This window comes from Trachurus japonicus, chromosome 13 (genome assembly GCF_045865225.1).
Source record: "Trachurus japonicus isolate A0001 chromosome 13, Traja_1.0".
NCBI lineage: Eukaryota > Metazoa > Chordata > Actinopteri > Carangiformes > Carangidae > Trachurus > Trachurus japonicus.
Genome location: NC_140919.1, coordinates 26,580,262 through 26,602,526, shown reverse-complemented (window position 1 = coordinate 26,602,526; position 22,265 = coordinate 26,580,262). Strand labels below are relative to the sequence as shown.

The 22,265-nt window shown below is 43.4% G+C and overlaps 2 protein-coding genes across 2 annotated transcripts; one reads left to right on the top strand and one right to left on the bottom strand.

Moving 5' to 3' along the window:
* Positions 1-2,172: 2,172 nt before the first annotated feature.
* LOC146976094 (olfactory receptor 11A1-like) lies at positions 2,173-3,108 on the top strand. Its single transcript, XM_085794465.1, has one exon. It carries the CDS (start codon positions 2,173-2,175, stop codon positions 3,106-3,108), a length of 936 nt encoding a protein of 311 aa, XP_085650591.1.
* A 17,301-nt stretch (positions 3,109-20,409) lies between these two features.
* Positions 20,410-21,336, bottom strand: LOC146976093 (olfactory receptor 10J4-like). Its single transcript, XM_085794648.1, has one exon. The coding sequence runs from the start codon at positions 21,334-21,336 to the stop codon at positions 20,410-20,412; it is 927 nt and encodes a 308-aa protein (XP_085650774.1).
* Between the last annotated feature and the right edge of the window lie 929 nt (positions 21,337-22,265).

Genomic DNA, 22,265 nt, shown 5'->3' with positions numbered 1-22,265 from the left:
AGCAATGGTAAGAAGAAGGATTACAATGACCATCTAAACAAGAAAATGACGACGTGGATTTATTTCTGTTTACATCACATTATGGCCGGGGGGGGCTGGCAGCGGCCGCAGCCTGAACCAGGTAGAAGAAGACTACGTTTAGGTAAGAAACAGAAAGTAGTAGGCTAGCTAATAAAAACAAGTCTTATTTAACGCTAGACAACTTGTATAAAATCATAAAGCAACTCGGGCATTTCGGGTCCACGGGTTTTTAAGGGTTCGGTTCGGGTTGGGAACTCATATTTACAATAATGGCTCGGGGCCAGTCGGCTCCGGGTCCAATTTTCACGGGTCCATTTGGGTTCGGGTCCGTCAAATTGGACCCGTGAAGACCTCTACTGTGAAAAACGGCCGTCGGTAACAAACCAGATGTCATTTTAGTCACAGAAGTCCAGAGAAATCCGGTAAAACGTGGGTCAGGTAAACAATACGACATTGCCATGACAACGTATTGTCACGTGTATTTTTTTGCCTCGTGCTAACGGGCCACTTGTTTAAATAGACGCTTGTTTAAGCCCTTACGTGCAGCGGCTGTTGTCCGTCTGCCTTAAGCCCGATTTCACATGAATGCAGCATGAAAAATACGACTGAGTTGCTTGCGATCTACAACCGCACCACTAGATGGGAGTAATTCTTACACAATATACCTTTAAATAGTATAACTGACTTTGATGGCAGCTACACTGTCATATCACTCAATCTACCCCCTCATCCCCACCCATGCACTACTCGGTACTAATTTATTTTTTCCACAGAACTGTTTGCAACTTGAAACAATGTAATTGCATATGACGTGGCACTTGTGTGGATCGGCTGATGGTTCTAGTGTTAATGTTGCAAAAAGTTAGCCTTGGTTTAGCTACCAGTGTGTTAGAAGTGGACTGGCACAGTGAGATCGGCAACATAACAACGAGACTGTGGTGGGCCGCCATTGTCTCTGTAATTAATGGGAAACACTGCAGGAGTCCTCTCCACTACTTCTATCTTCTTCCACACTTAGCTGTTGCTTTTAGTACTGAGTGGCTTCATCAGTTTCTCTCAGTCAGAGAAATGAGGAGTCCTACAGTTAAGAAGAAGTTAAGTATTTTTTTTAGGACTTTCTCTTAAAGCAGAAGTAAGCGATCCGGTCGTTTTGGCTAATGCTGCGTTCCAGGCAGGCTTTTGAAACCGTAAATTACAGCTTCAAGTCACAACTTATGACTTTGTAGCGTTCCAGGCAACCCACTCGTGTTTTTCCGACCTGTTTTACCGGTGAAAGTGCACTATAACGGCCACTCGTAACTTCCGACCCGTGAACTCGTACCAGATCGAACTGGTACGACTTCACAGGTCGGAAAAACAGGAGTTACGAGTTGCCTTGAACGCACCATAACAGTCCTCGTCCCTACGTCACCACATTCACGGCGTCCCTTGGCTGCACACACAGCCCTGCATGCCGTTCTCTCTCCTCATTGGATAAAAACTGTAGGATACGATAAATGTTTTCTCCTCGGCTCAGAGCAGAGCAGAGTGACTGACAGACCCGTGTTTCAGACCAAACACTCTATGTGAGTGATTGCTGTCGGAAGATATAACTATTTAAGACTTATATTAACACAAATATATCACTTACTTCTGCTTTAAGTAAGCAATTAGGAGCTGCTTTTCATCCTTAGGATGCTCTCTGAATAACCCTCCACCAATGTCAATAAACATCTAATTTATTAATTATAACAAGTATTTATTTATTTGGTACCATTTGTACCACAGCACAAAACACACAGATAATTACAAAAGAAGTACAAGATGTTACATTGCAATAAATGTAACAATATCTGGCCTCAGGCGCCGCTGTTTGGCAATGATGTCACTCTACTGCTGTAGGCGTAATTGAGATATCAAAAGTTTAAAAGGACGGTGAAATGTGAAACACTTTCAGTAGTAGGACAATATATTTCCCAATCTGTAAAGTGCTACATTGATTTTAAAGAGGGAGTACATTTAAGCAATGGTATTTTGTTTACAGAAACTGAACACTGTTTTCATGTGTTGATGCCTCAGCTGCATATTGCGTCAATGAAATGTTGAGTTTTTACAGCCTATGAGATCATGTGACTTGTCTTTACAACTGTTTTGTCAAGGAAACTGGAACTGATGATAAATTTGACGCAGGTTTCATATTTTACTCTCGCTGCCTACTTTGATATTGGGAGATCTCAACACTTCTCTTTCGTGATTATGTCTTTGTATCTTTTTACTATCTGTGCTAATCTTTCTCTCATCTCTATCATCTGTATGAACAGGAGTTTACATGAGCCCATGTACCTGTTTCTGTGCAGCCTGTTTGTAAATGAACTGTTTGGTAGTACAGCTTTGTTTCCATTCCTGCTGGTTCAGATCCTCTCTGACATTCACACTGTGTCTAAGCCTTTTTGTTTCCTGCAGATTTTCAGTTTGAACTCATATGCCACTGTTGAATACTACACCTTAGCTGTTATGTCTTATGACAGATACCTTGCTATCTGTTACCCTCTAAAATATAACACACGTATGACATTTAAGAAGATTGCCAGGCTCATTGCAGTAATATGGTTACAACCCTTACTTCTGTGTGTTATCATGATTTCTTTGTCTTCATCTTTGCAGCTCTGTGGGAACATAATTAACAAAGTTTACTGTGACAATTACTCTGTTGTCAAACTGGCCTGCTCTGACATCAGTGTAATTAACATTTATGGACTTGTGATAGCTTTTATCTGCATCATGTGTCCTTTAATGATGATTCTTTACACGTACATAAAAATTTTCAGAGTGTGTTTTTCTGGCTCTAAACAGACCAGGCAGAAAGCTGTCAGTACTTGCACACCTCACATTGCTTCTCTGTTCAACTTTTGTTTTGGGTGTAGCTTTGAAATAGTGCAGACTAGATTTGATATGAGCAATGTACCAAATATGTTGCGGATATTTTTATCATTGTACTGGCTTACATGCCAGCCGATCTTCAATCCTTTAATGTATGGCTTGAATATGTCTAAAATACGTATCATATGTAAAAAAAAAAAAAATCTGCTCTTTGCTGTTAGACGATAAACAGGTTTAACAGATTTCAGTGTTTCCCACAAACTGAAACTGTTTCTGATGGTTTAGTGTCTGAAATTCACAATTTGCAGGTGTGATGAATGTGTCTTTCTTTTTTCTTGATGAATGATTACAACATTTTGTGACCTCTCAAACCATCATAAAGTTAATAATAGTGGTAGACGTATAACTGCCCAAGCAAAAGGTGTTTTTAGTTCCATCCTACGCTAGAAAGCTACTGACTTTTACTTTTACCCTTCACATCAAACATCAAATTAAATCTGTCATCCCATCACCTGTGATGTCCTGTATACTTTTTTATTATTGTAGTAACAGGTAAGAAAAATAATGCAACTTCACACTGAATAATAGAAACTCATGATTCAACCGATTTTGCTCCTATGTTAATCACACTGAGCTTATCTTTAATAACTCAATGGATTTTACCAACTTCATGTTGCACATGACAGACTGAAATTTGTACTCAGGTCCCAGCACAGAAGTACAACAAAGATAAAAAGTAAACAGATCAAAAAACAGGAACAATCTATGGACAAACACAAAAAATACATTCACTAAAAAGGTCAGTGCAAGAGAGGTCAAACATGAATATCCACAAGATGGCAGCGGCTAGCAGAAGAGCAATAAAGTGCATGCAGGTATGTGCAGCCTATATGTGATGTCATGATCATAAAGTGTATTGTCAGTGCTTTATTTCAAGTAGTGAGGGTAGAGACTTCATCAACCTCACAGCCTCTGGGAAGAAGCTGGATCTCAGGCTTGTTGTTTTGGCTTTGAGGCTTCTCAGCCTCCTGCCACAGGGGAGGGGGGCAAACAATCCATTTGCATGGTGGATGGGGTCCCTCATAATAAAGGAAGTTCTGCTTCTGTACCTGATGTCGTAGATATCCTTAAAGGGGACCTATTATGCTCCTTTTCCACAAATTAAAATAGTTCCTTTAAGACATGTCTGTGAAATGCTTCGGTCAAAATACCCCAAAGATCAAACATCACAGCACACACAACACACACAGTTCATCCTCTCAACACAGCCCTGTGCAAAACAGTCTGTTTCAGTGCCTGCCCCTTTAAATGCAAATGAGCCACTGCCTCAGCATTGCATTATGCAAACAAATGTTAAATCTGCAGTATGTAAAAAAATCCCAGATGTTGTAAAATATCTCCAGTATGCATCTGACCAGTCTACATTGTGTACTGTACTGCAATGCAATGCAATGCATCTCACCCTAGCCAAAGACGGTTTAGAGTAGTGAAGTATCTTTGCCATGTAGCCTACCGTAACCATGATATATAACTTAATTAAATTAAATGCAAACTGATCGGTTCGTTGTAAAATATTTATTTATTGATGTAAATGTGGGGATTTCTGTACGTAGGATATAGAGCCCCGAGGCAGCCGTAGTTTGGATAGACTAACCACACAGTGGGGATCTAAACAGTTACTTTCTCGCATGAAAAAATATTTAAACTTAATTAAGTGACATAACAGCAATACAGCAGGAAATAAAGTAGGCACTGGCAGTACGATAGTCTGCAGTTTCAAAAACAGCCACAGCAGAACAGCGGGGGAGGGGGAGGGGCTGGCCTGGAGCATGTACATCGGCATGGCCATGTAGGGGAGTCCAGCACGCATTAACATCAATGCAACTTCAAAAGACCGTAAAACTAGGGATGCACCGATTGTGAAATTCTGGGCCAATGCTGATACCGATGTTTAAAATAACAATTTGGCCGATGGCTGCTCTGTTGTTTAATCCTCTTTTGTGTAAAGGAAACCAAGAAATCTTCATTACTCACAAAAAAGTATTGCCATAAAAAAATTCTCAGAGGATTAGAAAATCAATTATTTCATTTTTATCTAATAGGCCAGTGGTTCTTTCAGTGAAGTACCCCCTGTGAAATATTTTTTCAGCAAAGTACCCCCTACCCAGTGCAAAGTATATTTGGAAAGCACCAGGGGCAGCGCCAGAGAAATGTGATTGCAGTTGCTATGGGTGTGCTCCGACATTGATTGTGGGTGCTCCTCGAATTGCATAGCGGGGGGGGGGGGTGGTTGGTGGAGGAGCTGTCCATGGTTACTTAACCAAAAGTCTCTTGGCATATTAAGTGCCACGTTTTTGTTTGTTTTTTAATTATGTATCACTAACACACCTTTTGTGTGAATTTAGGAACTCTACGATGAACAGAACTGAAATAGATGTCAATCAAAAACTCCTGACAACTCACGATCTGGACGTTTCTATCATCATTACTCAGCTTTTGATGGTTAACATTGCTGTTTCCACATTGGATCTAATCATCCCATATCTTTACCTCTACTGCCTTATGTTATTACTGCTTGGCCACTACTTAGCAAACACATTCAGCTCCAATCCTGACGTCACACATTGTGTGTGTGTGTGTGTGTGTGTGTGTGTGTGTGTGTGTGTGTGTGTGTGTGTGTGTGTGTGTGTGTGTGTGTGTGTGTGTTTTTGTGCAAAATATCTGAGAAAAAAAAAGAGTCTGACTGGAGCACAGCTGCTCCGTTTGTGTACATTTTTGTGACACATGCAGTCCCCTGCAGTGTGGCATCTGACTTGAGAATTAATGCAATTGGTTACTATTGCACATTTCCTTTTGCTTCTACAATAGACATTTGCTTAGGATTGATTGTGATACAAATAAGATGGAAACTGGTAAAAAACAAATGTGTAACAAAATTAGGCAGGGAAGTTTTGCTTGGTGGCAGAGGGAGAGAGACTGTGAGAGTGGCATGAGCAGAGCAGAGCTAGGCTACCTGTTCCACTAAACGACACAAACAGGAAAGCCAGTGGCAAAAAGAAAAGACAGAAGCAAACACAAAAGCTGTGAGTCTCCTTCGCCTCTAGCCATTTTGGTGCCCTAGGCGAGATTACTCTCAGGCGCCCCCCCAACAATGATCATAATGATCATAACGATAACTTAACAGTGTATCTCTATGCCCCCTCTGACCCTGAGATACACAACTTGCACAACAATCAGTAAAATTGCATTGAGTAAATCCTGGGTGAAGACATGAAAAAATTAGTCTCTTCACAATCATGAGAACAAACTGTTGTGGTGCTTGAAATGGGTATACGAAAGTCTGGGCTTCACAAAAGCAGTGGAATATACTGTATGATATAAGGCGATAAGTGTGGAAAAAAAATTGTGAAATTGCTTTTTGAGCATAAATGTTAGGCCTATTGTCATTCTCACCAAATGTCTCAAATGTGGGATAACAGAAGCTAAATATTGACTTCATTGACTTAAATTTCATGAGATGTGTGTAGCCCTAAATGAGAGATTTTCTCCAAATATCAACTAAGTAGACAAAAAACACACAAAATTTACAATATTTAGCCTATATAATGTATCCTATATGTGTTGCCACTGTGGTACTGTTTGAGAGGTAAAAAAAAAAAAAACTAGTTTGAGAGCTCAGCAGGTCTGAATACAGAGCTGGAGCTGATCTGGAGCTGTGGCCCACTGGCCCTGCTGTCTGAGCAGGCTGAAATCTCTACTCTCTTCTTTTTTCATAATCTTCCTCATCAAATTAGTCAGAGCTTTAAACCTCATCATCCTCACTGCCTCTCTCTCTCTCTCTCTCTCTCTCTCTCTCTCTCTCTCTCTCTCCCTCTGAACAACTCTGCTGTTTCGAAGCGCTTCACAGTTGTTGTTTTGATTGACAGGTCATCAAGGGCGTGCGGCCGTGCGTATTTGAAAGAGGAGAGTCTCCCAATCACAGTAGTTGAACCACATTTCTACTGCGTGAATGACCGAAATATGAAAAAAAAAAAAACATATTGAGACGGTCGCGCAGACGCGCCGGCATTTGTGCCACACATCTAATTAAAAATGTGGCGTTTCTAACAAGAAAACGGCTTGAGAGCATTTCTGCTGCAGACAGGTATCTGCTGTGTGTGTGACTATACACAATTTAGGAACATGTTTGTCATTGTTTATTTATTTGTTATGGGTTTTTTTTTCTACACAGAAAACACTAAGTGAGGGGGCGCAGCGGACACAAATCATTATATATATATATATATATATATATTTTTTTTTTTCCCTTGACTGGCGGCGCCCCTCCAGCAGTTGGCGCTCTAGGCGACCGCCTATATCGCCTATGCCTAGAGCCGGCCCTGATAACAGAGTCACAGTGTTCGAAGAGCATCATACGACACTAGTAAGAGTTCACAGTCAATGTGTGTTAAACATTATCCTGTCGAGACGCTCTTACCGGCTGGGCGAGTCATCCCGAGGCCCATGCCAGTAGTGGTGTTAGCATTAGCCGCTAGTGGATTAGCCGATGAGACGGGTCAGTGAGGCAGCCTCATGGAGTGGGCATGGAACTCGCGAAGGCAGTGGCTTCCTCGACTGAAGAGAAGCGTTTCTTGTTGCCATCTTTCTTAGTGATTTGGAGTTTAGCTGGGTAAAGCAGAGCCGGCCGGAGGCCCAGGTTGTACAGCTTAGCCATGACATCGCGGTAGGCCGCCCATTGCTCTAACACGTCGGGGCAGTACTTCAGGTCATTCCTCCGTTTGCGGGCCTCCCGGACTATTAGCTCCTTGGTCTGGTGCCGGTGAAAGCAGATGATCACGGGTCTGGGCCTGTCTCCTTATTGCGGTTTAGCAGCTAGGGATCGGTGGGCCCGGTCTAGCTCTGGCGGAGTTTGTAGCACCTGGTCCCCGAATATCTCCATCAGGACATCCGAGAAGAAGGTCGTGGGTCGTGGGCCTTCAATGGACTCAGGCAGGCCGACAATCCTGATGTTGTTACGCCGGCTTCTTCCCTCTAGATCGATGTTTTTGGTTTTGAGCTTAGCACAAGTCTCTGATAAGGTGGAGCACGATGCTTCAAGAGCTTGGATGCGTTCTTCAGTTAAATTGGCGTTGGACTCCAGACTCGCAATTCGTTCACCAAAGTCAGTCACAGTGGCCTGCACCGTGTCTAGTTTAGCTTCGAGAGAGATAAACGCCGACCTGAGCTCGGCGGACAGCGCCGCCGATATGGAGTGACGGTGTTCTTCTAGCAAGCTAGTCAGAGCGGGCATGCTAATCTGGCTAGCCATGGCGGTCGAGTCGTCTCTCGCGGTTTCTCTTTCCTTAGCCAGCCTGGTTTCGGAGGCCATGAGGCATGTGCAAAATAGTACTTCTTCTTACTGAGAAGTCGAATCGGGTTTGGGTTGCGAAAAGATATGTTTTTTCAGGTCAGCGCGGGAGAGCGCGATGCATGCGTCTACTCCATTGGTTCTCAAAGTGCGGCCCGCGAGCCAATGGCGGCCCGCAGAAACATTTCTGGCGGCCCGCAATGAATTACAGTTGATAGTTTTAATCCAACTGTACATTGCTTTCAAAGGATCAATCTCTGTCTCATGGTCATAGCGACATCTATAGGGATAAGCGGCAATTACAGGTGTGGTTTAGACCTCACTTGACCTCACTCCCAGAGGTCCACGGTGCAATGTTTTTTTTTCACCACTGGGGTGCTGACGGCGTCTCCCGCGAGATCTCTGCCTCGGGGAAGGGAGGAGACCGTGACCGCAGCTGTGACAATGGAGTCGGAGCGGGAGCCGGAGCCGGGCCCCTCGAGAAAAAAACGCTGTGTCAGCGAGGAGAAAAGGCGGTTCCAAGATAAGTGGACAAACGCGTACTTTGTCGTACCTCACGGGGCGGATAAAGTCATGTGCCTGATCTGCAAGCAGGTTAATGCAATGCTCAAGGACTTTAATATAAAACGCCATTATGATACCAATCACAAAACCTACAACAAATTCACCGGTGATGAGCGCACCAGTAAGCTTGAACAACTTAAAAGAGGTTACGCTGCACAACAGTCAGTTTTCACAAATCTGGCGAAATCCGGTGAAGCTGCGACACAGGCTAGCTACGTGGTAGCTCAAGAAATAGCCAGGCGGAGCAAGCCGTTCAGTGACGGAGAATTTGTGCGAGACTGCATGTTGAAAGTGGCCGACATTGTGTGTCCGGAGCAAAAAACAAAGCTCCGTGACGTGAGTTTGTCGAATGACACAGTGACACGACGAATCGAAGATTTGGCCAACGATCTCAAACAGAAGCTGGGACAACGTGTGGAGGACCTGGGAAAGGGAGCCTTTTCAATCGCGCTGGATGAAAGCACGGACATTTCCGATACAGCGCAATTGCTGATTTTCATCCGAACAGTCACAGAGAACTTTGAAATAGGCGAGGAGCTGCTAAGCTTGGAGAGTATCAAAGACAGAACAAGAGGAGTCGACATTTGTGATGCTGTGTGTCGCAGTCTGGATGCATACAATGTGAAGCTGCCGCCTATGGTCGGTGTCACAACAGATGGAGCACCGGCAATGGTCGGGAGAAAGACAGGTGCAGTGTCGCTGCTCTCTGAGAAGGTGGTCAACAACGGAGGTGAGAAACTAATCAAATATCACTGTATAATACACCAAGAAGCCCTCGTTACTCAAACGCTTGAAATGAAACATCAAGGGCCCTAGTTTGCTGGCGCAGCGCAGGTGGCGCAAGGTAGCGCAGCTGGTCTAATGCAAGTTTCGACCAGCGCAGCCTAGCGCAAAGTCAGATTGGAAGATTGGCAGATCGCGCTGCGCTGAGATAGGCGTGGCCGCGCAGCAGGGGGAGGCGTCACAGACTCAGCTTGGTGCAGTGGAAGTTTTGTCCGAAAATGTCCCGCCGAGGTTGCGCTGAAAGCTCGCCACCTCCAACCAGGTCTATTCTCAGCGCAGAGCGAAGCGCAGCAGGTGCAGTGGAAGTTTGGCTGACTGATCTGCAGTGCACACACGTCACCAAGACCTCACAGGCAGATCTCCACAGTTCCAGACACATTTCAATGCAATAAATATCCACAATAACCACTATTTAATGCAACTAACGGAATCAACACGTGAATTTATATCTATATAGATTGTCCCGTCACATCTGACGTCAGATCAAAGCAGAGATCAAAGGCTGTGGCACGCGTAATGGAAACTCCACCTGAATTAACACAGCAGGGACGAACTGGCACTGAAAAGCAGCTGTGGATGTCCCAAAAGCAGGACTGAGGGTGGATGACTGCATGTCGCTGCCGTGTTGAGATACCACACGTTGTGATGATCCCCTTTATTTATTTATTTATTTATTTATTTACTTATTAATTCATTAGCGGAGAGCGACCGCATCACGCAGCCGTAATGAAAAACAAAACACAAATCTTCATCTCTCTTAGTCCACCACAACAGCCTCGGTATCAGATAGTCAGTATATAGCCTACTACAGTATACTCAGCATCTCTATCACAGAAAAAAAAGAGAAAAAAAGAGACGGACAGAGAGAGAGAGAGAGAGAGAGAGAGGAGGACAGAGAGAGAGAGAGAGAGAGAGAGGGAGGGAGAGAGAGAGCGCGAGTCCTTTACGCTGATTTAATCCACATGGTCTGTGTTTATGTTGTGATTAGTGTACACCTGTCATCTTGCTTACATAGGGTTTGAATAAATGTGAGTTTCTTTATTAGTGTATTAGTTGTTTCTTACATTGGGCAGCCGTTCTCAGTGTATCAGATCAAACCTGGTTAAGTATATTAGTAAACTCATTATTGGTCACTCTGAGCTCGGACCTCCGGACCAAAACAGCTGTTTCCTCCTGGGAGAGGTTCGGCCTCTGGCGTCGCTGTCTCCTCCGTCCATGTCCAAGTATAAAATGACAAACTTGCAGCGCGCATCACCCGCCGCGCAGTTAAAGGTGAGGAGAGGAGCTCCTTTGATTGGTGAAGATCTGACTCGGCTGTGTCAAACCCACTCCACGCCTTTCTCTCCTCCTCCTGTCTCCCTCCCGCCCTCTCTCCTCCCTCTTCACCGTTTGCGCCGGTGGGAGGGACGAGGGGAGGGGTTGCGCTAGTCTAAGTCTGACTGCGCGGCCCAGCAAACTTGCGAAATGGACCTGGGCCACACCCCGTTGGCGTGGCGAAGCTGCGCTGATGCTAGACTTCACCTGGTCGACGAAACTAGGGCCCGTAATGGACATTGTTGTGAAGACAGTTAATTTCCTGAAGACCAGGGGTCTGAACCACCGCCAATTTAAGACTTTTTTGGAGCAATCAGAGGCAGATTTTGGTGACGTCATATACTTCACTGACGTCCGGTGGCTGAGCAGAGGTGCCACGCTGAAGCGTTTTTTTAACTTGAGGAAAGAAATAAGAGAGTTCATGGAGTCAAAAGGACAAGATGTGACACAGTTAAGTGACACTAAATGGCTCTGTGACCTAGCGCTCCTTGCTGACCTGAATACTTGTCTCAGCGATCTCAATGTAAAGCTGCAAGGCCATGGGAAGTTAATTTCCACACTATTTGACAACGTCAAAGCTTTCCAGCGCAAACTTGAACTGCTGCAGGGACAGCTCAAACAGGGAGATCTAACCCATTTTCCCGCCTGCAAGGCACTGGTAGATGACACGGACACAGATGGGCGCCATGTTTCACGTCACCTGCGTTCAGACAAGAACCATAACCTGATAAAAAAACTCAGAGAGGAATTTGACCACCGCTTCTCTGACTTCAGAGACCACGAGAAGTCATTCAACCTCTTTCAAAATCCTTTTTCATGTCTCCCTGAGGAGGAGCCTGCAGAAATGCAGTTTGAGCTCATCGACCTGCAGGAGAGCTCCAAGGCCAGAGCAGCATATCGTGACAAGAACCTCATCGAGTTCTACAGGGGACTTTCCTCATCCACATACCCTGCACTTCGTCAGCATGCTATCAGAATGGTGTCTTTATTCGGAAGCACATACATTTGTGAGAAGACCTTCTCCACCATGGCCATCAACAAATCCAAGCAGAGATCCAGGCTGACAGATGGTCATCTACATGCTGTCCTTCGTATCGCAACAACGGAGATGGAGCCGGACATCAGAGGAATTGTGGCCAACCGAAAACAGCACCACAAATCCCATGCCAATAAAAAAAGGTATGTTGAACTAGTAACAGATATTCAGTGTGACTTAATGACAAGCTTATTGATGACAGGCAATGATAGATATTGATGATGATGATGACTTGTTTGGTAAGTTTCTATTTTTAAAGTCTCTCTCTCTCTCTCTCTCTCTCTCTCTCTCCCCTGTATGTGTGTGTGTGTGTGTCTGTCTGTCTGTCTCTGCAGGCTTTCCTGTGGTGCTTTGGTAGCTGAAAATCCATGCTGATAAGACAGGAAGCAAGGCACACTGAGACTGACTGTTCTAAATACGTTTTTACATACATTCTGACACACAGGACTGTTATGTTATGTTGATGTTATGTTGACTGCAGAGGGCAGATAACCCAGGGGATTGTGTGTGCATTACAATGTTTCTCAAGGTTTTCTCAAGTTTTGCCAGGTTTAGCCTCATTTATTCATTACAATGTGTATATTGGACATTACTGGATACAGACCAATAAGTGTTGAACTGTAGAACTGCAATCTGGTCATTAAAATTATTACAAATGGGATTTCTTTCTGGTTTTTTTTTCTCCTTTTTTTTTTCCTTTGGTGGCCTTCAGTCCAATGTTGGGTTCCTAATTTGGCCCTCAGGTACCAAAACTTTGAGAACCCCTGGTCTACTCCATTCCCCTCTCCACCGGAAGTCATATATATATTGTAACAGAGGTCCGCGGGTGTGCCACAGTCACGTGGGACCAGTAAGGTGAAGTTGGCGAAATGGTTAGCATCGTTGCCTGCGGTGCGGGAGACCGCGGGTTTGATCCTCACCTAGGGCAAGTCTGAACCAACAACATCGGTCACATGTATAAAACATTTCTTCACACACACTCTGAACCAACAACATCGGTCACATCAGTGGTGTAGTGGTCCCTGGAGAAGTGGGTATACTCTCGATGTTCACCTTTTTTTTTTTTAAGTAGTCCAGAAAAAAAGCCCTGTTTTAGAAACAGTGACATGTAAGACTATTCTATTTAGTTTACCCCAAAAATCCGTCATTTCTACTATTATAAAATTATCATGACTTGATTAGGAACAGTTTGTAGTTATTACTGGTCACACAAGCAGCCTGGATGTATTTATCATGAGGCAAACATGGTGTTTCAGTTATTTTTTGAACATTTATTTAAATAAAATACTTAAAATCTGAAGTTGACAATGCATCCTTGTTCATATTTCATCTTAAATGAAACACACAAATCATTCTCATCGCCAAGGGAATAGGTTTGATTTTGACATTGGTGGGGACACAAAAGTGCACCGAGGCACCGCTCCTGAAAGTTCATGTTTTTTGCATTTGCAATCATAATTTCATGTTATGTAGGGGTAACTAATGACCAACTAATGAAAGACAAGAAGGCAACTTAGAAGAGCTCTCAGTTACTCTGACTGAAGTGCAACTGTGCATCATCATGACGAACACATCCATCGTTATTTAACCTCACCTGTGAATTTCCAGCCTCTCCTCCATCTCCTCCTTCTCTACCTCATCCAGCTTCTCCTTCTCTACCTCTTCCTGCCTCTCCTCCCTCTGTTCTAGCCTCTCCTCCTCCATCTCCTCCAGCCTCTCTACTGTCTGTCACCTGACAAAAATATGTTGATGCATGACATATGAACAGATACATTAGGGATACAATGATCATAGATTTTGATGGTACAGTTATTGCCAGAGAAAAAAAGACTTTTACTTTCACACACTTATGTGTAATTATTCCCCCAAAATATGGATGTATAAAATTACATGAGCATCTGGAATCTGAGGTTTTTGAAGGCCTATTTTCCCGACCAATGTTCTTTATTTTTGTTTTTTAAACAGTTGCTCCCTTTCACACAAAGGATACATGGAAAAAAGTGTAGGCTATCTGTTTGCCATTGGCTTTTATTCATTATCTGTATTGTTGAGGCTCTACAGTTAGATACCATTGAAGTAACTTACACTTTCTCTTATAAAGAAGTGTCTTATGTCCATTTTCCTTTTCTTTGACATTATTACCAAGCACAGACCCACAGGCGAGCGCACACACACACGCACGCACACACGCAGGCATGCAAACAGACAGACAGACAGACAGACAGAAACACATGTAAATGACACCGCTGATGTTAAAATCCGTCTAGCTAACGTGACCCAGGCAGAACAAATGCCTAACATGATGAACATGTTGACAACTTACATTGGCGGTTGCAGATTCAAGCACCGTGACCTCCTGTCCCGTCCGACCATCGAGCAGGTAACTTTTACAAGCAGACGGAGTGACCACGGGGACAGCCAATCACATGTACGTTAGCGAGAATCGGAGAGCGATATTCAGGTTAGAGGCGGGACTTCTAGCAGAGACCGGCTGTTAACCCTTTGGGCGCATCAGGGGGATTTAGAAGTGCGTATACGCAATGCTGACTGAAAAATAAGTAGGTATACGCCGCATACCGGCATACCCCCTGGACTACACCACTGGGTCACATGTATAAAACATTTCTTCACACACACACAGGCTGGTATGCTCTGATGAAGGTCGTCTGAGACCGAAAGCTTAGCCTTTAATAAAGTGAGAGTGCATAGATCTAAGTGTGCGGAGATCTCTTTCTTCAGTTTGGACACTTTTGATGCCTCCAGCACCTTAGCAAAGAACCAGTCGGGTAAAGCCGCAGCCCCTTTTTGCATATTCACACACACACACAAAAGTCCAGACAGTAGGCCTACTGCTTTGCAAGTCAGTCTGTGTCCTGGAACACAGTGGTGCTCAATCAGAAAGGTGTGTACTTCGGATCATAATTCCTACAGGTTGAGAGCCAGAGGACTTCTCTTGCATTACTTTGATGCTGTCATTTAAAATCTCATGTAACACCGACCTGAATTCATAAAGTTTCCTCATGAAACAGTCGGAGGCTCACCGACATGACATGCATGTTTTGTGTTGAGATGCGTCTGGACATGAGCCAGCTTCATGCCACTGTTTGCTAACTTCTCCCCACAGAAAAAAACACAATGCCTCGAGTGGGTTGCAACTCGTGGACATAAATCCCTTCATCTCAAATTCTTCTTCATACTGCCAAGATTTTACCAGCTAGGGTTTCGCCTTTTTATCACTTATCCCTCCGTGTTTCAGCAGCGCTGCACACGTCAACCGCGACTCCGTTGTTTGATTGACAGGCGATACCATGCGGCAAATGCCAGGTTGGGTTAAACCATCTGGTATGGGGGAGACTTGTTTAGTTTTTTTAAGATAATTAATTAAGTAGCCCACTGAATATAAGATTTAGTTTATGAATTTAGACATATTCATTTAAATATTCCTGTGAACAGCCTCAGCTCAGGGGGGGTCGATTAGTCGACTAATCGCTATAAATGACGACGACTGGTCGACCAAGAAAATCTTTGGTCGGGGGCAGCCATAGTTTTTTGACAGTGGTGGAGGTTTTTTTCACAGAGCATCCTAAGGCTGAAAAGCAGCTCCTAAATGCTTACTTAGGAGAAAGTTCTAAAAAAAAAATACCGAGTGAGTCAGTCCTCACTGTAGGACTCCTAATTTCTCTGACAAAGCCACTCACCACTAAAAAGCAACAACTACTGTAAGTGTGGGAGAAGATAGAAGTAGTGGAGAGGACTCCTGCAGTGTTTCCCAGTGTGTGTGTGTGTGTGTGTGTGTGTGCGTGCCTGCGTGTGTGTGCACTTCAGAATCAGATTCTTCTTCCTGCGACCCTCTGCTTTGCAGGCAGCAGTCTCACTCACTCTCTCTCTCACACACTACCCACACCAACTACAGCTCTGACTGACGTGCCCCCTAAACTCACAACCACAGTCTATACACTCACAACAGACACTCCCTATAGGACACGGAGCGGTCCTCGCTGTAGTCAGAGACCCGCACCGCTCCATGAGGGGGGGATAAATACGACGATGTGACGATACAAGACTCATCTTCATAGAAATGTCGGACAAGACATGCAGCATAACGTTGCAGTTGTAAAAAGACAAGATATCTCATCCTTGGCAATCTACATTTGGCTTCTCAAAACAACTCGTCTTTGGTACTCAGATAGTTAAGATTGCTTTGTCTTTTTGAGCCCACCATCCACTTAATGAGGACCTGAGTAGTGTATATTTGGTCAAAATGTTATAGCATCCAAGAGCTTCTTCTTCTTCTTCTTCTGTGAGCAGTTGACCACACCTGAATTTCCTTCGGGATTAATAAAGTAAATCTATCTATCTATCTATCTATCTATCTATCTGGCTGTACTGTTTAAGGCTCGTGTTTTTAAATAATTGGGTATTAATACAATTTCTATATTCTACTTCATGTCTGTTGTCTGGATGCATTCAGACCTGTGTCCTTTTAACTCATTGAGTGTCAACCACGTAATTTCTCGTTTTTCGTTCCCATGCGTTGAGTGCCAAAAACGAGATTTTACGTTTTTTGCTCTTTTTTAAATTATGAAACTTGACACTTTAACACACCTTTATGTGTAAATTTGGGGACTCTGCGACGAGCAGAACTGAAATACATGACGATCAAAAACTCATGACAGCTCACGATCTGGAAGTTTTCATCATAACTCGGCTTTTGCAAACGGAGTTCTGCATGTGGATTCAGCGCAGCTGCTCTGCTCTCACCCACGAGGCTCCAGCAGCTCGGAGCCGAAACCGGAAGCTCTCAGCCGACAGTCCCGCCCGGTCTTCATCTGGAGCAACACCCTGTCCTCCCGCGGTAAAATGTGATGGTCTCGCGGCCAAAGCAGACCGGCATCACCGACCCGTACCACAGAAGGACCACGACCACCGGTGGGACCGGTGTTCCCGACCTGCTGTGGCCGAGAGACCATCACATTCCGCGGCGAGAGGCTGTGACACGGCACAGTGCGTCTGTGTTATTGTTGTTTAGTGGCGCCCCCCCCCCCCGATGGTGGTTTTGTGAATAGAACAACAATTGTTGTATATATTTATCTTACACAAGCCCTTTGATCCAGAAATGCGAGTGTCAGAAGAGCGACAGGCACAAACAGAGCACCTTTCATAAAAGACGCTGTATCTCCTTTTCTAGAAAAAAGGCAGGGATTTTGGTGAAACCCAGCCATGTTTAGCTTGAGTTTTCTGAGGAACGGAGGCACGTATTTTTGCCATTCATAATTTTCTTGTGGAGCTAGGCCGTGTTTCACCATCTCTGTGTTCAGGATTTAATGGACGGGTCTAAATCTACGGCCACGTTACGTAACGCGGCCCGAGTTACCATAAACCCGCCCCCTGCTCAGCTAAATACGTACATTCAGCGAACTGGCTTCTGTGGTTTTCCGTCCCACTTGCTTTTGAGTCTAGCTGAAAGGGGAAACAGCCAGCTAACTATATGTAGTTCATGTTCACACACAGGGGAGACCACTGTCTTTAATATAACAAGTTTACAGTGCTAACGTTAACATATTCACATTGTGATTAACGTTAGTCACGGCGGCGAGAGAGGCTGAATCCTCCGGTCACACACTGAGGATCCCTCACAACGTTACACACACACACGCACAGCAGCAGCAGCGACATAAACACTGTCTTTTGACCAGAGTCTCCCTCATTAACACACCTGTCCGACCAAGCAGCCTCCACTCATCCACACAACCAGACACACATGGGAGACCAGCCATAAAATCACAGATGGAAAACACCGTTAAAAAAAGAAAAACTCTGCCGCGGACTCAGTCCACCACACATCCGAGCGGACACACAGCTGATCAAACCATTTCTTATACCATCACTCTGGTGTCTATACAGCATCAGTCATCCGCACCAACAGGTTATTAATCCACCGATATTATTCCCGTTTTCGTCTCGTTCCTCGCTGTCTGCCTGTTTCATCCATTTGCATTGTATGGGGAAAAAAAGGGGAAAAAACGTTTTTAGCGGCGGCAACAGCCGTACGTGTTTCTGATCCTGGCTCCACCGTGTTGTTTACCCCAGTCTTCTCCCACTGGGACACGGCTTATGCTCAGGTCAGACGCGGTGTATCACGAGCGCCGGGCGGTCTGGACCGGGTCTGGACTCTGTACCAGGTCCAGAGATGATTCACTGTATTCTTGTGTTGCCTCTCCTGTCAGGACACCTGAGGTTAGAGCTAAGCTAACATTAGCTAAAAACTTAATTTTTTTTCACACAATGCAAATGGATGAAACACGCTGACCAGGAACGAGATGTAAACAGGAGCAGCATGGTGGATTATTAACCTGTTGCAACTGGATGGCTGCTGTTGCTGACTGTTTTAGACAGAGTGAAGGTAAGAAATACTTCCTGAAGGTTTGATCAATCAGCTGTGTCAGTGTTGAGGACTCGGGTGTGTGGCGGAGTGTGTTTGAGGTCACTTTACCGTCTTTATTTCATGATGACGTGTACATTTTCAGGTTGTGTATCAGAGACGTTCAGTGAAGCCCGAGCCAGTCTACAACGAGCCTTACCACTCTCCATAAGCCCCATTGTATCGAACTTGGTTGCAGTTCCACCAGAATTCCACTAGTGATCGCGGGCGAGTGCAGAATGAATGGGGTCCTATGGAGCTAGAAGGCTAAATTTGTCCCTTTCACCTAGTAATAATAAATATTGTTGTATTTTCTGCAAGTTCAATATGCATTATAGGTCAAAAAAGGAAAATCCAAGGCACTCTTCTTCAATAATAAAAAGCCTTTATTTATACAATGGCTATATCGAATAAAACATTTGAGTGGGTTACAGCCCACGCGTTTCGGCAGAAGCCTTCTTCAGGGTGTAACCCTCAGCATGGATTATAGGTTACAAGTGAAATTGTTGAGAAGTTCTGTCCTTTCGATTTCCTACAAGTCGGGCTGTTGTTGGCCATAAAACGCTAGCATTCTGCTAATGAATGTTGATTGGTCAGTGACGGACTTGCGACTATTTAGAGATCCAGAGATCACACCTGATGACGAAATAGCTGTAAAACAGGCGAAAAGCTGTTTTGTTTCCTTCTGTAATGCTGTTATTATGCACTTTATTAACTTTTAATATTTTTTCAAGCAAGAAAGTAACTGTTTAGTCCCCCAATATGCGGTCAGTTTATCCAAATGACGGCTGTTTAGAAGTCTGCTCCGATGTTTTCGGAGAAGTGAAGCTCCATCTGTGGAGCAATGACCGGGACATGACAAAGGCAGCCAGCCGGTCTGCTGACGTGCTCGGCTGGACAACCTCTGTCGTCATCCCGGGGGAGAAAACGATCGGCAATTAACTTACCCGTAGGTTTTTAGAGGTTTACCACCGGCTGGTTACATTCTTTTAGGAGATAAATGTTGGTCTCATTGATAACATTTGTGGCAGTAGCATTAGTTTGTTTGAATGAAAAGTGAAGCTTCATGTGTGTAACTTATTGGACAGAAGAGCAATGCTGCCTCGGGGCTCTGTAGCCTACGTTCACCACATTTACATCAATAAATACATGTTTTACAATGAACCGATCGTCTGCATTAAATAAAAAATAAAAAAGTAATGTTATATAACATGGTTACGATACGTGGTTCCATAGACGGACTGGACGGGCTCTCATCGTGCTCTGAGGTGACTCAGAAAAATTACCGTAAAGCCGCACCTCTGGCTGTGACGTCATCATGTTTTTTTGAACAGCTTTTTAGAACTGAGTCAGTTCTAAAAACCTTTTTGTACTTGTGTAACAGAGTTACAACATTGGTCAGTTCAACTGACCAATGTTGTAACTCTGTTACACAAGTACAAAAAGGTCAAATTGAAGCAATGATGAGGAGGCACCAACACTTTTAATTAATAAATCTGAGAGTCGAACAAAGGCAGAAGCAGACACACAGAGAGAAGCTCCTCCTCACCAGGTGATGGTCATTTTAACTTCAAGAAACAACAAGCAAACACATAGAAAGCTCAACTGTATGTTAAAATCCATGGAGTTCTTAGAGATAAACCATGTGATTAAAAGAATCGCTTGAATCGTGGGTTTTCTATTATTCAGTGTGAAAGTGCATTCTTTTTCTTACCTATAACTACAATATTAAAAAGTATACACATAACTTCATGGGTAATGGTATGACGGATTTGATTTGATATTTGATGTAAAATGAACAGGTGATTCAGAGTCAGTAGTTTTGTATGTAGAATGGAACTAAAAACTGAAAGAACTGCCTTCGTCGTTTAACATCATACAGTACTAGTATTTTTACTTACTTTACTTTTTTGATTTTGTAATCAAAGTTATGGATTGGTTAAAAGGTCACAAGATATTGCAATCATCAAAACAAAAAAACTCTATCACAGCTGCACATTGTAATTTTGGATACTATCACCAGAAACAGTGTCAGTTTGGAAACCTGTTCATCTGAGCAGTCGACTAACAGTAGAGTAAGAGCAGATTTTTCCATATGATACGTATTTTAGACATATTCAAGCCATACATTAAAGGACTGAAGATCGGTTGGCATGTAAGCCAGTACAATGATAAAAATATCCGCAACATATTTGGTACATTGCTCATATCAAATCTATTCTGCACTATTTCAAAGCTACACCCAAAACAAAAGTTAAGCAGGGAAGCAACATGGGGTGTGCAGGTACTGACAGCTTTCTGTCTGGTCTGTTTAGAGCCAGAAAAGCACACTCTAAAAATCTTTATGTAAGTGTAAAGAATCAACATTAAAGGACACATGATTGTGCTAAAAGCTGTTATGAGTCCAAAAATATTAATCTTGCTGGTGTCAGAGCAGGCCAGTTTGACAACAGAGTAATTATCACAGTAAACTTTGTTAATGATGTTCCCACAGAGCTGTAAAGATGAAGTCAAAGAAATTGTGATAACACACAGAAGTAAGGGATATAACCATATTACAGTGATAAGTGAGGCAATTTTTTTGAATGTCATATGTGTGTTATATTGTAGAGGCCAACATATAGCGATGTATCTGTCATAAGACATGATGGCTAAGGTGTAGTATTCAATAGTCCCATATGAATGCAAACAGAAAATCTGCACGAGACAAAAAGGCTTAGACACAGTGTGGATGTCAGAGAGGATCTGAACCAGCAGGAATGGAAACAACCCTGTACTACCGAACAGTTCATTTACAAACAGGCTGCACAGAAACAGGTACATGGGCTCATGTAAACTCCTGTTCAAAGAGATGATCACAATCAGCAAAACATTGACACAGACTATCAGAACATATAACGATGTGAGAATCATGAAAAACAGGTATTTAAAATGCCCTTTGCCAAAGTAGGTGGCAAGTGTGAAGAATGAAAACTGTGAAGAGTTTGTCATGATTCACCTCTTGTTTCACCAAATTGTTATTACATCTCACTGGATGAACTAAATATGATTATTTTCATACATTTGCACAAATGTGTAACAGTGTAAAACTGAGATTTGAATTAAAAAAAACATAATGTTCTATCTACATACATTCATTATCACCAAATTAATTATGACTAACACCTCAACCTAATTCCTGTTTTTAAAGTTTTGGTAATGTTAAGTTAATAAATTCATACAGCACGAACGTTGGCCTTCATCTGCCTCTACCATTGTCATCATAATGTAACTGAGCTGAAACAGTGCTCCTTTAAAGACTTTCCCAAGAGTGGGTTCCCACAGCAGTAGTGTGACCTCAGTGACATCTGACATAAAAGTTTAGTCTGCAGTGGCCAAAACAAAAACTACCGTAGTAAAGCAAATAACCTTTATTATCTTGAAAGAATGGCATGCTAAGCTCTGGGATAAGATGGATGGTTAATGAAAAGTTGCTTCCTCTTATTTGTGTGCTACAGAAGAAATGAGCAGGTGTAAAAACCTGAGTGACACTTTATTATGTACAGATGTTCAAATCGCAGCATCTCTGAAACAATGGGGCTGATGAAACAACAGTGAGCAGCGGTGAGAACCTACCAAAAGTGATCTGATGGGGGGACAAACAAGGAACCAAACACATGGTGTTAGGCTTCCAGGGCTCATTGATTTGCAAGGGAAACTAAAGCCGCCCTGTATGGTTCGAACCAACAGAAGTGATACCTTTTTCAGAGAAATCTTTTGCAATGGTTAAAGGGGGAATGTGAACCACACCAATACATGTCATTCCCTTTGTCCCCATGAATAATGCTGCCCGTCACACTACAAAATTTCATTTTAAATCTTAAAGCCTTTGGAAACATGACTTTAAATCGTAAAAATGCTTATATTATATGAAAGTCCAG

Excerpts from the sequence above, each read along its gene's own strand:
- LOC146976094 (XM_085794465.1), top strand. The coding sequence starts at position 2,173 with ATGATAAATTTGACGCAGGTTTCATATTTTACTCTCGCTGCCTACTTT.
- LOC146976093 (XM_085794648.1), bottom strand. The coding sequence starts at position 21,336 with ATGACAAACTCTTCACAGTTTTCATTCTTCACACTTGCCACCTACTTT.